The sequence below is a fragment of the Lissotriton helveticus genome, chromosome 4_1 (genome assembly GCF_964261635.1).
Source record: "Lissotriton helveticus chromosome 4_1, aLisHel1.1, whole genome shotgun sequence".
NCBI lineage: Eukaryota > Metazoa > Chordata > Amphibia > Caudata > Salamandridae > Lissotriton > Lissotriton helveticus.
Window position 1 is genome coordinate 140,373,766 of NC_136063.1, and position 17,209 is coordinate 140,390,974.

Consider the following 17,209-nt stretch of genomic DNA (forward strand, 5'->3'; position numbering starts at 1 on the left):
GGGTGGTAAACCACTGTCAAAAGGGAAGGGGTCTCCAGGGGACTCCTTCCCCTTTGTGAATGCAGGGGAATACATTTTTGAGGAGCAGGCAGGGGTCTCAGGGACCACTACCTGCCCTTAAAATACATCCCGTTTTCCTTTAAGGAAAACGGGCTGAATTTAAAAAAAACTGATTTATTTAAAAGCAGTCCCCGACTTGGAGGTCTGCTGAGCCCAGCAGGCCACCATACCTGGGAGGGCCAGCCAATCCCAATGGGGTTGCAAATTTCGCTTGCTCATGAATATTGATGAGGCATGCAATTTGCGACCCCATTGGGAATTGCAAAGTGTCTGAGACATCGTTGTACTTTGTGACTTGTGACTTGCAAATTGAACTCGCAATTTGTCTCAATTTGTGAGTCGCAAATCACAATGGTCGTACATCTGGCCCTTTATCATTAAGGAGGTAGCCATGTTGGAGTTCCAGGTCTGATCAGACCTGCAAAGCGGTTAGTGGTGGTTTTCACTGTCACTTGGAGTTCACAAACACCCCTGATAGCTTAGATGGCAGGCGTGCAGCCTCTCTCTTGTCAGTACTGTTGAAAAAACAGTAAATCACAGGGCTTTACTACCAGCAGCAGTGACAACCCCTGATGTGAACTCCTTTATGTAGGGGTGCCCAATGTAGCTCCAGGAGGGTCAAATCCCTACCAGATCTGCAAGACATCCAAGATCGCTACAGGCAATGGCAATATTTTTCATTTCAGTTTATTATATGAACATTTTCTTATATTCTGAACATCTGGCATGGATGTGGCCGCCATGGGCCAGTCCGTCAGTTGGATACCAATATGTTAGAAAGTATATGAACGTGTGAGAAGATGGAAGGGAAATTGTGGCCAGGCAGTGCTAATACTTTCAGAGTCCAAATGTTTCCCTTATTTACACACCTCTTTCCTGAGACAAACGCACACACTCTTGCACCTGTTGTTTCCCCTCTATTTTAAGGTGATTGTATGTAGTGTGTTGAGTCCTGAGTGTCCCGTTCTTGCTTGATGATGCTCTTCACTGCTGTGATTGTACATAATGTTTCTTCAGCATTGAGTGATTGACTGTTGGGTTCTGCTGTTTGTCATTGGGATTGAACCTAATGTTTGGTTGCCTTCCGCTCTTGCAGGTGACTGCCCTCTGTCTCTACCCTGAGCTGCTGAACGACAACAAATTCCCAGAAGATGCCAAGCAGAAGGCCAGGCGGATCCTGGAAGCGTGTGGTGGACACAGTATTGGTAAGAAGAGGGTTGCGTCACTTCAATGATGTTACAAAAGTTTCATCCTTGCAAGTAGGTGTCATGCGTGTGTATATATGTTGTGTTTGTATAGTGCTAAGCGGGTCAAAGGTAAAGATACAGTCGGTGATTGATTGGAGATGGAGCTGGGCTGTGCTGTGAATGTGGACCACAGGTTCATTGTGGTTTGGTGTGCTTTACAGAGGTGTTTCCTCAGCTCTATTAAAACTGGAGCAGGGATGGGGCAGTCATGGTGGATATGGGGATGTTGTTCCACATCCTGGTGTACGGAAGTGGGAAGTACTGTCATTATTTCCATTAAAGGGATCTAAGCTGCCATAGAAAACCAATCCACTATCAGATGTGTGTTCTTTTATGTACATGTGTTCATTAAACATGGATGTAATTTAGGGGTCATCATGGGTCACAGCTTTGACTCCTGGCTTGCCCCTTGAGACTTCTGGCCTCAGAGGTGCGACAATCAGTGACTAGAACAGTGGCAGCTTTATGCTACCCTCTCCTTTTTTCTGTCATTTTTTCATTACACTAATAGTGAATCATTTTAGAATATTCACTATTAGCATTAGTAAAACGGAGTGCAATTATCTGAAACATGCCCTTTTCTGGTAGCTGAGGTAAGATTTTAAATGTGTGTTGTTTGCGTGGTTGAGGGTGAAAGTGGGTATATGTGAGTGAGAGTGTCTGTATGCCTGAATCTGGGTGTATGTGTAAGCATGCATGTGTGAGTGGTGTAAGCATGCATGTGTGAGTGAAAGTCAAAGGGCGTGTGATGTCACTTCTGCTACCCCTGACATTTTGGTGCATTGACGTCCATGGTTCAGTTTGTAATTTGGGGCATCTGGCCCATGGGAGGGGGTGAGGGGGCTTCAATAATACATTAACCGCTCTATCTCTTCACAGGCGCGTACATGGATGGCAAGGTCATTGAGCTCATACGGACTGACGTGGCAAAGTACATCGAGCGACGCGATGGTGGCATCCCCTCCAACCCAGACGACATCTACCTCTCCACTGGAGCCAGCGACTCCATTGTGGTACGTCTCCCCACCCCGGCCCCCGCCCAGAACTCTTTGCATCCGCCCCGGACCTTACGTCAGATTGTTAATCAAGGCAGTTTTCAAAGCTCACCACAATTCCATTAGGGCTATGTATGGGTAGATCTTTCTTCCCTCTCAGTCCAAGAACCATCAAGCCCTTGGGTGACTGTCTTCAGGAAAATGTAATATTGCTTATCAGAAAGCAAACACAACATTATGAACTAACTGAAAGAACTAACAGCAAATCAGAATTTCCTCTTCTCGGACCCCCTGTTTGCAGCATTGCTGACATCATCCATGATTCGTCTTCCCATGCTGCGTCACTCTTTATTCCAATCCTACGTTTCATCCAATCAGTGTTCGCGTTTTGTTGTTTTCTATTGTAGTTGTAACCTGGGCATGATCTGCCACCATGCCTTCATAATTATCCAAATGGACCAATCCTCCTATAATTCAGAAAACAGCTATAGACCCCTCTCTCAAAGAACATTCCACATTGACAGCTTCACGAGGCCCTCTCCTCTTCTCGTCCAGATTTCATAGCCGGCTCCCTGCACATCTATAAATAAGGGGAACATCGTTTACAACAAAACTTTTACCCCGCACTACCATTACAACGCAGGAATTACAACGAAAGTCGTTACAACGACTTTCGATGGAGGGCGCTGTCGGATAGGGAATAGTTTAATTTTCTATCCAACACCTTCCCTACTATCCACGGGGACTGGAGTTGGAATAGAAAATTAAACTATTCCACTATCCAGCGCCCCCCAACGCAAGTCTTTGCAACGACTTGCGTTGTAATACCTGCGTTGTAAAGGCATGCGTGGTAAAAGCATGCGTTGAAACGTCATACAACCATAAATGATCCTCCTCATAATCCTGGCCACCAGCCTCGTAGGGTGCTGCGCTACCCGTGGTTATGTCCGAGCTTTATAAACCCTGTGTCTGTACGTGCAAAGAGGGTGACAACAGAGAACCTCACATTGATTTCAGAGGGTTTAAACTTAACTAACTCCTTAATGCCCCCCCACACCAGCTAAATGGCTGTTTAGCTTTTCGACAATCGAGTTCTTTAAAGACTTGAAGAAGATCGACTCAGACAATAAATTAAATGGGACATTTTTAAATATGAGATGTAAAAAAAGAATGACCATGTACTGCTGGAGTGCAACCTATGAGATCATTCTCAAACTGGAAGGCAGAGAGCGCTCTATTGTGGGGATGGATGAAAACCTTTATAGAATGAAGGAAGAGCAGCATGAACCAGTACAAACACGCATCTCACGTTGGATGGAGAGCCAACCAATGACAATAGGGCGGCAATGAAGAACATTTTGCAAATTGCCAGTACATGCATTGGATCACAGAAAACAAAAAACGTTTTCGGTAAACAATTTTCTAAGAATTCCTATCATATATATGTATTTCCAAAATAAGCAAACACCTGCACAACCCAACACGAAGACCTGATATTTCAGGTATCAATTCAATACGGCAAACAGTAGGTCTGTATGTAGGTTTTTTCTGCATCTAAAGCTCATATAATTTCCATCGTATATACAGCTTACTAGTGATTTTTTGCATTACCTGGCAATCATGCAATGAAAGATGGGAAACAACCTGCTCTGTTTACTGTGGATTTCAACTTCCTTTTATACTCTGATCCCCAACAGCGAAGACCAAAACAGAGGAATAGTTGACTTTACAACTTGGTATGACAGAACTATGTGCTTCTCTTCCAACTGATGCCTTCTCTTCCCAACTCCCCCTGTCAGTAATGTATAAGTGAATTTGTTTCCTCAAATGCCTGGCACCTCTATGGGCTTCACTTTTTCCACATCTTATGCTAATTTATTTATGGCTAAATTTGAAGTCGAAGGTGAAGTTATTCATCAACAGTAACTAATTCACGAAGTGATTCTCGTGTTTGGAGCCATCCTCTGGCCTAGAAAGTGAGCATACATTTTCACTGCATTGCTTAGTTGTGCTTTGGGGAACCACAGCAGAAAAAAAGAACATTTCCTTTTGTAGCAGAAAAGATCAGTACAACTTTTTTCAAGTCCTCAATGGCTGATGAATACAGACTAAAAAAAGCCCCAAGTATGGTACATTGAAAAACTGGCTTAACATGATCCCCACTCCAACAGGGGGCATTTGCACAGGCGTTCAATAATCTCTAACCACCAGGGAACTCCAGTATTCCAGTGACTTTTTGCAGATCTGTATATGCGCACTGCCATTGTTTAAAGCTCCAGGTCTGCTGTGCCAGAAAATATGGCGTAGGAACTATTGTACCAGAAAAGACATGTAAATCAGTTAAGGCTCAGTTAATGTAGGGGGTGCCAGGCAGTCTAACCTCTGCCATTAAGGCCCCAGAGAAGGTATGAACATCACAGTTGCCTGGTAGCCATTCTCATGCAATGTTCACAATTGTGGATTACTTTTGGAGCAGAATTCACCTGTTTTCTCTATGTCTCTAGCTTTCCTTCTGTCAGTGTTAATGTGTCAGAATTGTTGCCCATTACTCTTAGTAGAGCACATAATTGTGCCCACTACCCAACCCCAGTACAACGTTAGCCCTTGAATAATGGTACTAATGCTTAGCAGCCATTGGACGCTGTCCAATGCCCAACCTTGTAAAGTGCTGGCCCTGGCACAAGGGTGGTCGTTCTTGTCAAACTGTGGTAATCTGTGGAACAATGTTGAAGGCCCTTCCTAGTTATAATCCGGGCCTGCACATAATGGCCGTATAGTTTGGCAGTATGTTGACCTCCATGGCACGACACCAACTAATCATAAAATGCTTGCCCTGGCAAAGCGATGGTCACTCTTGACATATGGTGTGCGTCAATGGCATAGTATTACCGCCCTACTGCATAAGGTTGGTCCTTACACTATTGTGTCACTTCTTGGCATATTGTGGTCCCTCGTTGCACATTGATAGTGGAGACAGATGGTCATGTGGCAGACACCATAGTCAAGCACATTGTGTATTTGAATGTTATCAGGTGACCCTTTCTTGGTTTGCCTGGCTTCTCCTCTAAGGGTCTTGAGAGGAGATGTGCTGCCTTCTTTAATCAGCACATATCCTCTGAAAGAGCTATATGGGGTTGCCTTCACTGCTGAGAGCTACTTGTAGGGTGCTCAAGAGCCACCAGTAACTCATTGTAGATCCCTGGTTTAGCCACTGTTAACTGCTACTCTTATTTAAAACAAGCATTGGCATAGCCAATAGGTCTCGCTTTTGGGACCTTATAAGTATTAAGTTATGCAGCACAATATCCTTGGTGCAATAACATCAACTGTTGCATGGCTAAACACTTATAAGGTCCCAAAGGCAAGACCTATTGGCTATGTCAATGCTTGTTTTTAGTGCTGCTAATTCTACTGGCTCTGAATTGCAGCACAAGGAGTGTGACGTGCATGTTTTATGCCCGTTGGCAGAACTCCATAGAATCTCATGGAGTTTTTATGTAACTCCGCCGAATTCTATGGAGTGAAACTGCGTGTTGCACCCGCCCTTAGTATATACACTGGCAAGACGTATCACTGATGATGCACTCTGGCACATGTCGTGCTACGGCTATATTCCCGGGCACAAGATGTGTCCTAGATGATGCACACTGCCACATGGCATGTAAAAGTTATACACCTGGGCACAGGGCATGTCACAGACAATACCCCCGTCACATGGTCTGTAGCAGATATATTCATGGGCACGAGACATGTCACAGATTATGTGTTCAGGCACATGGTGCATAATGGGTATAAACACGAGCACACGACCTGTTATAGGTGATGTCCAGACAAATGATGTTTAACCCCTTGGGCGCGGGCGCGATTCTGCGCCTCTGCGGCCGTTTTAAAAAGTGGGCGGGATCATGACGGCCCCCAGCCGTCATCAGCACACACCCACCGTGATGCATGACGGCCGGGGCATCAGCATGGAAAGGGTTAGGAGGTTCATATCCTGACACGTCACAGATGCTGTACACTCACACCATCTATTCTTGTTTCTCTGGCTCTAGACCATGCTGAAGCTGCTGGTAGCTGGTCAGGGCAAGTCAAAGACTGGAGTCCTGATCCCCATCCCTCAGTACCCGCTGTACTCCGCCGCCCTGGCAGAGCTGGACGCTGTGCAGGTGAACTACTACCTGGACGAGGAGAACTGCTGGGCCTTGAACATCGCAGAGCTGCGAAAGGCGCTCAATGAGGCCAGGAAACACTGCGATCCGAAGGTTCTGTGCATCATCAACCCGGGGAACCCCACAGGTAAGGGGCCCAGAGTGCATGAAATGTGGGAACTCCACAGGTAAAGGGGCATGAACTGTGGGAACTCCACAGGTAAAGGAGCATGAACTGTGGGAACTCCACGGGCAAAGGGGCATGAACTTTGGGAACTCCACAGGTAAAGGGGCATAAACTGAGGGAACCCCACAGGTAAAGGGGCATGAACTGTGGGAACTCCACAGGTAAGGGGCCCAGTGTGCGTGAACTGTGGGAACTCCACAGGTAAGGAGCCCAGTGTGCATGAACTGTGGGAACTCCACAGGTAAAGGGGCATGAACTGAGGGAACCCCGTAGGTAAAGGGGCATGAACTGTGGGAACTCCACATGTAAGGGGCCCAGTGTGCGTGAACTCTGGGAACTCCGCAGGTAAAAGGGCATGAGCTGTGGGAACTCCGCAGGTAAACGGGCATGAACTGTGGAAACTCCACAGGTAAAGGGGCATGAACTGAGGGAACCCCGTAGGTTAAGGGGCATGAACTGTGGGAACTCCACATGTAAGGGGCCCAGTGTGCGTGAACTCTGGGAACTCCGCAGGTAAACGGGCATGAACTGTGGAAACTCCACATGTAAAGGGGCATGAACTGTGGGAACTCCACAGGTAAGGGGCCCAGTGTGCATGAACTGTGGGAACTCCACAGGTAAAGGTGCATGAACTGTGGGAACTCCACAGGTAAAGGGGCATGAACTGTGGGAACTCCACAGGTAAATGGGTATGAAGTGTGGGAACTCCACAGGTAAAGGGGCATGAACTTTGGCAACACCACAGGTAAAGGGGCATGAACTGTGGGAACTCCACAAGTAAGGGGCCCAGTGTGCATGAATTGTGGGAACTTCACAGGTAAAGGGGCATGAACTGTGGGAGCTCCACAGGTAAAGGTGCATGAACTGTGGGAACTCCACAGGTAAAGGTGCATGAACTGTGGGAACTCCACAGGTAAAGGTGCATGAACTGTGGGAACCCCACAGGTAAAGGGGCATGAAGTGTGGGAACCCCACAGGTAAAGGGGCATGAAGTGTGGGAACCCCACAGGTAAAGGGGCATGAACTGTGGTAACTCCACAGGTAAAGGGGCATGAACTGTGGGAACCCCACTGATAAGGGGCCCAGTGAGCATGAACTATGGGAACCCGACAGGTAAAGGGCCCAGTGTGCATACATTCGGGCAGTGGTACTCATAATAAAGGTCCAGGGGCCGCATACGGCCCTCCTGACCTCTACATATGGCCCCCTGGTCAGATGCTGCACCTGGCTGCTGTTTACCCGCATCAGCATTGCTGTTAAAAGATGCTAAATAAATGGGTTTTGTACAGTGCAAATCCTGAATTCAGAGGTCCTCTTTTATGTGATACTGAAGGAAAAGGAGCGAAAGTGAAATAAAATAATTGCCAAGGATCACACAATTTGGTTACATAGGTAAGCCGAGCTTGTTCCCGGGTTTTCTAGTTTCACATTGTGCAATTTAGCACACTAGATGTACATGCTTTGCTTCCCCTACACACCCCTATCACTCACCCATCCCTCCTCAACTGCCACCCTGCGTGCCTTGCCTGTTTTAATCAATGCTGCACTTGGTTACCCCACAGGCCAAACTTTTTGACCGCTAGGAAAATGTTTGCCAGTACCCGTGAATTAGAGGAACACCACCGATAAGGGACCCAGGGGCATATTATCAAGGGGGTTTATCTCCGCTTTTTTGGCTTTAAAAGCCAAGAAAGCGGAGATAAAATGATCTCCCTATTACCTAGCTGTCGCTGACACCAGTTAGCGACAGCTAGTAGGAGATAGCGACCATCTTGGGCCCCACTTTGCATGTCAGTGATATTTATCACTAATGACATGCAAAGTGGGCGTGCCAAGATGTTAGCGACTGGAAACAGTCGCTAACATCGCTATCTCCTATTACCAACTTTTGGAGATATTCGCGCTAAGCGCGAATATCTCCAAAAGCTAACACCTGCCCTGAGCAGTTCTTAGCCATGTTATCCAATGGGAGGTGGATAACATGGCTAAGAGCATTAGCTCGGTAATGCATGAATATCGCTGACTTTTCAGCGATATTCATGCATTGCGACCGTTTTTTATCGCATTTGCGATAAACCTTGGTAATACCAAGGTTTATCTGCGGTAAAAATCGCCGCAGCTCAGCGGTAAAATTTTGTCTCTAACCAAGCAATAGCGATAATTATCGCTATTGCTTGGTAATATGCCCCCCAGTGTGCATGAATTTAGGGAACAGCACAGGTAATGGGCCCAGACTGCATGAATTAGGGGAACCCCACAGGCAAGGGGCCCAGTGTGCATGAACTGTGGGAAACCAGCAGGTAAAGGGCCCAGTGTGCATGAATTAGGGGAACCCCACAGGTAATGGGCCCAGTGTGCATGAACTGTGGAAACGCTGCAGGCAAGGGACCCAGTGTGCATGAATTAGGGGAACCCCAAAAGGCAAGGGGCCCAGTGTGCATGAACTGCGGGAACCCTGCAGGTAAGGGCCCCAGTGTGTATGAATTAGGAGAACCCCTCACGCAAGGGGCCCAGTGTGCATGTACTGTGGAAACGCTGCAGGCAAGGGGCCCAGTGTGCATGAACTGTGGAAACGCTGCAGGCAAGGGGCCCAGTGTGCATGAATTAGGGGAACGCCTCAGGCAAGGGGCCCAGTGTGCATGAACTGCGGGAACCCTGCAGGTAAGGGGCCCAGTGTGCATGAATTAGGGGAACCCCTCAGGCAAGGGGCCCAGTGTGCATGAACTGTGGAAACGCTGCAGGCAAAGGGCCCAGTGTGCATGAACTAGGGGAACCCTGCAGGTAAGGGCCCAGTGTGCATGAACTAGGGGAACCACGCAGGTAAGGGCCCAGTGTGCATGAACTAGGGGAACCTGCAGGCAAGGGGCCCAGCGTGCATGAACTTTGGTAACCCTGCATGTAAGGGGCCCAGTGTGCATGAACTAGGGGAACCCTGCAGGTAGGGGGCACAGTGAGCATGCACTAGGGGAACCCTGCAGGTAAGGGGCCCAGTTTGCATAAACTGTGGGAACACCACAGGTAAGGGCCAAGTGTGCATGAACTAGGGGAACCCTGCAGGCAAGGGGCCCAGGGTGCATGAACTTTGGTAACCCTGCATGTAAGGGGCCCAGTGTGCATGAACTAGGGGAACCCTGCAGGTAGGGGGCACAGTGAGCATGCACTAGGGGAACCCTGCAGGTAAGGGGCCCAGTTTGCATAAACTGTGGGAACACCACAGGTAAGGGCCAAGTGTGCATGAACTAGGGGAACCCTGCAGGTAGGGGGCACAGTGAGCATGCACTAGGGGAACCCTGCAGGTAAGGGGCCCAGTTTGCATAAACTGTGGGAACACCACAGGTAAGGGCCAAGTGTGCATGAACTAGGGGAACCCTGCAGGCAAGGGGCCCAGTGTGCATGAACTAGGGGAACCCTGCAGGTAAGGGGCCAAGTGTGCATGAACTGCGGGAACCCTGCAGGTAAGGGCCCCAGTGTGCATGAATTAGGAGAACCCCTCACGCAAGGGGCCCAGTGTGCATGTACTGTGGAAACGCTGCAGGCAAGGGGCCCAGTGTGCATGAACTGTGGAAACGCTGCAGGCAAGGGGCCCAGTGTGCATGAATTAGGGGAACGCCTCAGGCAAGGGGCCCAGTGTGCATGAACTGCGGGAACCCTGCAGGTAAGGGGCCCAGTGTGCATGAATTAGGGGAACCCCTCAGGCAAGGGGCCCAGTGTGCATGAACTGTGGAAACGCTGCAGGCAAAGGGCCCAGTGTGCATGAACTGCGGGAACCCTGCAGGTAAGGGCCCAGTGTGCATGAACTGTGGAAACGGTGCAGGTAAGGGGCCCAGTGTGCATGCATTAAGGGAACCCTGCAGGTAAGGAGCCCAGTGTGCATGAATTAGGGGAACCCTGCAGGTAAGGGGCCCAGTGTGCATGAACTAGGGGAACCCTGCAGGTAAGGGGCCCAGTGTGAATGAACTGTGGAAACGCTGCAGGTAAGGAGGCCAGTGTGCATGTACTATGGAACCCTGCAGGTAAGGGGCCCAGTGTGCATGTACTAGGGGAACCCTGCAGGTAAGGGGCCCAGTCTGCATGAACTGTTGAAACCCCACAGGTAAGGGCCCAGTGTGCATGAACTGTGGGAACCCTGCATGTAAGGGGCCCAGTGTGCATGAACTGTGGGAACCCTGCAGGTAAGGGCCCAGTGTGCATGAACTAGGGGAACCCTGCCGGCAAGGGGCCCAGTGTGCATGAACTGTGGGAACCCTGCATGTAAGGGGCCCAGTGTGCATGAACTGTGGGAACCCTGCAGGTAAGGGCCCAGTGTGCATGAACTAGGGGAACCCTGCAGGTAAGGGCCCAGTGTGCATGAACTAGGGGAACCACGCAGGTAAGGGCCCAGTGTGCATGAACTAGGGGAACCTGCAGGCAAGGGGCCCAGCGTGCATGAACTTTGGTAACCCTGCATGTAAGGGGCCCAGTGTGAATGAACTAGGGGAACCCTGCAGGTAGGGGGCACAGTGAGCATGCACTAGGGGAACCCTGCAGGTAAGGGGCCCAGTTTGCATAAACTGTGGGAACACCACAGGTAAGGGCCAAGTGTGCATGAACTAGGGGAACCCTGCAGGCAAGGGGCCCAGTGTGCATGAACTAGGGGAACCCTGCAGGTAAGGGGCCCAGTGTGCAAGAATTAGGGGAACCCTGCATGTAACGGCCCAGTGTGCATGAACTAGGGGAACCCTGCAGGTAAGGGCCCAGTGTGCATGAACTAGGGGAACCCCGCAGGTAAGGGCCCAGTGTGCATGAACTAGGGGAACCCTGCAGGCAATGGGCCCAGTGTGCATGAATTAGGGGAACCCTGCAGGTAAGGGGCCCAGTGTGCATGAACTGTGGGAACCCTGCATGTAAGGGGCCCAGTGTGAATGAACTGTGGGAACTCTGCAGGTAGGGGGCACAGTGAGCATGCACTAGGGGAACCCTGCAGGTAAGGGGCCCAGTTTGCATGAACTGTGGGAACACCACAGGTAAGGGCCCAGTGTGCATGAACTAGGGGAACCCTGCAGGCAAGGGGCCCAGTGTGCATGAACTGTGGGAACCCTGCATGTAAGGAGCCCAGTTTGCATGAGCTGTGGGAACCCTGCAGGTAAGGGGCCCAGTGTGCATGAACTAGGGAAACCCTACAGGTAAGGGCCCAGTGTGCATGAACTAGGGGAACCCTGCAGGTAAGGGCCCAGTATGCATGAACTAGGGGAACTCTGCAGGTAAGGGGCCCAGTGTGCATGAACTAGGTGAACCGTGCAGGTAAGGGGCCCAGTGTGCATGAACTAGGGGAACCCTGCAGGTAAGGGGCCCAGTGTGAATGAACTGTGGAAGCGCTGCAGGTAAGGAGGCCAGTGTGCATGTATTAGGGGAACCCTGCAGGTAAGGGGCCCAGTGTGCATGAACTTGGGGGAACCCTGCAAGTAAGGGGCCCAGTATGCAACAACCTGGCTACCCCCAGGTAGAGTGCCGTGCATCTTCAATGCAAGGAACCCCACAAGTAAGGGGCCTATCGTGCATATACTAGGGGAACTGCACAGTTAAGGGGCCCAGTGTGTATATCATTCAACTACGGGAAACCCACAATTAAGGGACCCAGTGTCATCAACCCAGGGGAGCCCCACAAGTAAATGGTCTTTGTGCATAATCAACCAGAGCAACCCCACAGGTAAGGGACCCAGTACACATCATCAACACAAGAAGCCGACAGGACCCCAGCCAGTTGAGTGGGCCTGTGCATCACAAGGGAGCCCTCAAGTAATGGGGCCCTATTACATCCTCATCTAGGCGCACCCTAAAGAAAGGGGTTCCAGTCTGCTTCGTCTAACTAGGGAACCCCACAGGTAAGAAGCGCTGTGCGTCATCCGCTGTGGGGAGGGGGGAGAGGGGAACGGGGGGCCTGGGGTCAAGGGCGCGGTCCTTCCTCCTATTCGTTTCTCCATGCTGGGGATTGTGGGGCAGCCCGGGAGGGCTGACGGACCAGGAGAGTGGGACCTGTTGGACCTGGCCTCGTGGCGTGGTTCCCCCCGTTCCGCAGTACCCTGACAGTTAACCCTGCACCACAGTAACCCCTGGTTGCTGCGTTCCTTGTCCACCCCGCTCCCTACAAGACCCTGCCAACGGGCGACCATTCCTGCATTTCACCATTCGATTCCCGGTCCCGGGCGCCCCTATCCCGTCATTCCTACCGGGCCCCTGGCCGCCATTACCCTTCCCGAGGTCCCTGACTCCTTAGCCCTTACCTGACCCCGGCCCCAGCGAAACTTAGGCTTCAAACGCTCCTTGCCCGGCTGAGGGGGAGAGGACTGCCTGAGTAGATAAGACAACAGGGTTTCGATGGCCCCTCCGGCCTCCCCTATGAGACTGGTTTCTGTCGCACCTCGGGCCTTCCCCTCTGGGCTGGTTTCGCTCACACCTCTGGCCTCCCTGAGAGCTGGCTCCAGACCCTGCTGGGCGTCTGGGAATCCCCGGACGCATCTTCTAAAAGGATCCAAGGGCCAGCCAACGGGAAACTCCTACGACCGGCCCGAGGCATGAGATCTCTGCCTGCGAGGGTCCGGACATCAAAGGACCAGTCGAGTATATCAAGGGCCGCCCCAGAACTAGCGGGCAGTTGTATCCTGGACAAGAGATCCCTGCTGACCTGGTCGCGGCTCAGCCATCTTGAAGACAGAACTCTATAACTCATTGAGCCCTGCTGACGTTGTCTCGGCTCATCCTCGTGGAGAAAAGAACTGGAACTTCGGAGCCCTGCTGACTTGGTCGCGGCTCAGCCTTGAACTAAGGACATTCGTGAACATCCTGAGCCCTGCTGACGTCATCGCGGCTCCTCAAGAAGCAACAGCCACTCTGACACTCCGGATCGAGCCCTGCTGACCTCGTCGCAGCTCCAGGAGTACTCTGGTCCGGCTGGACCGTCGACACTACCAATACGACCTGGCTCGAGAAGAGGGAGTACAGCAACTAGTACGACCATCCTCTTCCGTACCCCCTGGCTCGAGGATTGAGAGCTGTGCGTAGGGTACGCTTCGTACTGGCCACATACCGAGACTGTCCCGCTTCCCTATTCCTTGACCGAGACGGCACGATCCCTCGACCACTGTAAATACTTGTTCGTATTACTTCAATCTTACTGTTGATAAAGAACTTCTTACTGAGATCCACGGTGTGGTGTCCGTTCCTAAGTGTGGTGGGAGTTCAGTGTGTACGACCTTAGACCCGCAGTCCTCCCCGGTGAGGACCTCACGTTAAGGCTCGGCAGCATTTGTGGGAGAGGTGGGTAGCGGAGTGGTCGGGAGAGCAATTCCTGCCCCTCTGGGATCGCCCCTTCTAACATTGGTGGCAAGCGACGAGATAAGAGCCTACATCTAGAGATCGTACAGTAAACGACTGACACACCACCGGAACGAAGTTATGAGCAACAGAAAGAAAGAGCAAACATGAGCTCCAACGGAACGAACGAGAAGCCCACGTTCAAAAAGGACCTTGTGGAAGATTATACCCACAGAGAACTAAAACAATTCTGCAATGATATGCACATCGCTACCACTGGGTTGAGCACCAAAGAGGACTTCTAGAAGGCCCTCATGGCCTGGGTAGAGTCCGGGGCCCCCCTCCCCCAACCAGAAGGAGACGGCAGGGAGGGAGAGCCGCAGAACGAGACCAGCACCCAAGAAGGAGACAGGACCGACTCCCTGACACGGAGTCCCAGCACGAAGAGGGGTCTGTCACAAGAAGAGGTCACCGACCGCAAACAAAACCGTACCCACGAGCTAGAGCTAAGCGCCTCAAGATAGAAGGAGAGCTCAAGTTGGCCGAGAAAAAGTTGGCCGTCGAACAATTGCCGTTGCAAGGGAACTAGAGGAGAAGAAGCTCCAGAGGGAGCATGAAGGGAAGAAACTCCAGCTCGAGCACGAGCGCAGCCTGAAGGAACTTGAGCTAAAAGCCAGAAGTGAGGAGACACGACCCCCGGGGAACCGCGAATCCCCTGCCCCGGTGGAGGGCAAAGTGCACATCCTCAAAGATGTAGTGACAAACCCTTGAAGGACGCTCTGCTGACCCGATACGGGCTCACTCCGGAGATGTATCTGCAGCGGCTCCGAGACTGTAAAAAGCTCCCCGGCACCACCTGGGTAGAATATGTGAATGTCTACAGCCGGGCCTTGGAAGGGTGTATCAGGGGCAGCAACGTTGGGGAGAGGAGTTGGCCTAACGGCTAGGGCTCTCGACCTCGGACCTGGGGATCTGGGTTCAAGTCTCGGTAACAGCGCCAAAACCTCCTGTGATTCTGGGCAAATCACTTAATCTCCCCGTGCTTAAAATGAAAGTGTCCTCATGTAACGTAACTGGAAAATATGTGAAGCGCTCTGATACCTGATTCGGTTCGGGTCTAGTTCGCGCTATATAAAACTCTTAAAAAAAAAACGTTACCACCTTTGAGGGGCTATTCGACTTAATAGCCTGTGAGCACCTCTCCACAAACTGCTTTGTGGAACTGAGACAGCACCTTCTGGACAGCAAATTGGCGGACCCCCGGAAGCTTGCTGTCGAGGTCGATCGATGGGTGAACACCCGAGTCCCTAGGGGATCCATGGGAGACTATGGCCGGAATGACCAGGGGTCTCCCTGTAAGAGAGGTGGGGGAGGTCAGGATAGGTAGCGAGGAACCCAGTCCGGGCCCCAGCGTAGCCCCCCCCTAAACCAGTCCCAAAGCTCTCCTCCCATAACTAGAGCAGGGCCCCCACAAGTAGACAGAGTCCCCGCGTCAGCATAGCCTGCTATAGGTGTCAGCAACCCGGGCATTATGCCAGTGATCCACAATGCCCCCAGAACAGGAAACCCGCTGCTGTGAGCCCCCCTGCGTGCCAGATAGCCACAGTAGCTTTAGAAGAAAAAGAGGTGGAAGACATAGAGGGGTGGGAACCAGCCGCCATGACCTTAGTCTCCCTCAGGGATAGGGAGATGGTCCCCGGAGCCCTCTTGCCCGACAACACTGAAAAATACCGTCAACAAGTGACGGTCAACGGACATTGCGTAGGGGCCCTCCGCGATACAGGAGCCAGCATCACCGCAGTACGCTGTCACTTAGTCACAGAAGACCAGACCATACCCCACGCCTCCTGCCGGGTGATCTCAGCCGACAACTCCGTCCACACCTGCCGCATAGCTCAGGTTCCGTATGAATGGGAGGGAGTCTCCGGAGATTTGCGAGTAGCTGTCCGCACTGACATGCCCGTGGACTGTCTACTGGGCAATGATCTGGAGAGCTTCCCGCGGAAGCAGATGGAGTGGAGGTCTCACCTTGAGATGGTGGGCCTGCCCGAATGGGCCTGTGTGAGCACACGAGCCATGACTGTCAGAATGTCCACCCCCAGGGGAGGGGGGAGGGGGGCTGGAGACCCCTAGCCAGGTCCCTGATGGCACGGAGAGCAGCGAGCGACCCGAGTGAAGAAATTGACCCCGACGCCGGTCCCCTAGGTCCGCCCGTCGAGCAGACCCAGAGTCTGGACGACCTCCCTGAGCTAGCCCAGTGGCGCCAGGAGGGGGGCCTTCCCGAGAGGAGTTCTGCCTGGAACAGACCTCCTGTCATTCTCTAGTTGGGCCCCGGCAGCAGGCCGTCGCCCAGGCCGCCGGGGACCAGTCCGGCTCCCACTTTGTCTATTGGGAAAATGTTGTACAGTGAACAGAAGTCCACCGAACTAGGGTCAGCCCGGGTGCTGGTGGTACCCCTACGTTTCCGAGGCTTCCTCCTGAACCTGGCCCATGATGTACCCCTGGCGGGACACCTGGGACAAGACAAAATGTATCACCGATTGGTCACCCATTTCTACTGGCCCCGTATGCGCGCCGATGTGGAGACCCACTGCAAGTCCTGCCCCACGTGCCAGGCCAGCGGGAAGAGCGGAGGGAAGCGCAAGGCTCCTCTCCAACCCTTCCCCGTTGTCAGTACCTCCTTTGAGCGGGTGGGAATAGACATCGTGGGGTCCCTGGACCCCCGGACCTCCTTGGGCCACCGGTTCATCCTCGTCCTGGTGGACCATGCCACCAGGTACCCTGAAGCCATTCCCCTCCGAACGGTGACAGCCCCCGTAGTGGGGTAGGCCCTCATGGGGATCTTCTCCCGGGTGGGATTCCCGCGAGAAGTAGTGAGCGACCGAGGGACGAACTTTATCTCCAAATACATGAAGTCCCTGTCGCTCCCCCACCCTCTGCACCCCTTCCAGAGTCCTGCTCCCTACCAACTGGGGCGATAACTCTGGAAGAAGAACCGGTCAGGACACTGGTTACAGTCGTCCTACCCTTCAGGTCAGGCTGATCCTGAACCTGGCCTCCCAAACTCTGGTATAAAACCTTTGGTGGAATAATTGCCTGGCACTCCAGGACTTCTGGGGATTCACACGCCATTCCCCTGAGGCTGACACATGACCCATGTGTCGTGTGACTGTCTGTCTGGCGCAGATATCCCGTCCCCTGTCCACCTGACAGTGCGTGAAGATCCCCCAGACCAGAAGTGTCACCACCCGGGTCCCCCCAAGAAAATCTAGCCCAACTGGC

At 52.1% G+C, this 17,209-nt stretch overlaps 1 protein-coding gene across 1 annotated transcript in view; it reads left to right on the top strand.

Moving 5' to 3' along the window:
• Window positions 1–17,209, top strand: part of LOC144827962 (alanine aminotransferase 2-like) — a 158,352-nt gene that overhangs the window by 88,438 nt on the left and 52,705 nt on the right. The window contains exons 4-6 of the mRNA XM_078686119.1: window positions 1,157–1,265; window positions 2,187–2,320; window positions 6,355–6,598. Coding sequence (XP_078542245.1) covers window positions 1,157–1,265; window positions 2,187–2,320; window positions 6,355–6,598 — 487 coding nt within the window. The remainder of the gene's footprint in view (window positions 1–1,156; window positions 1,266–2,186; window positions 2,321–6,354; window positions 6,599–17,209) is intronic.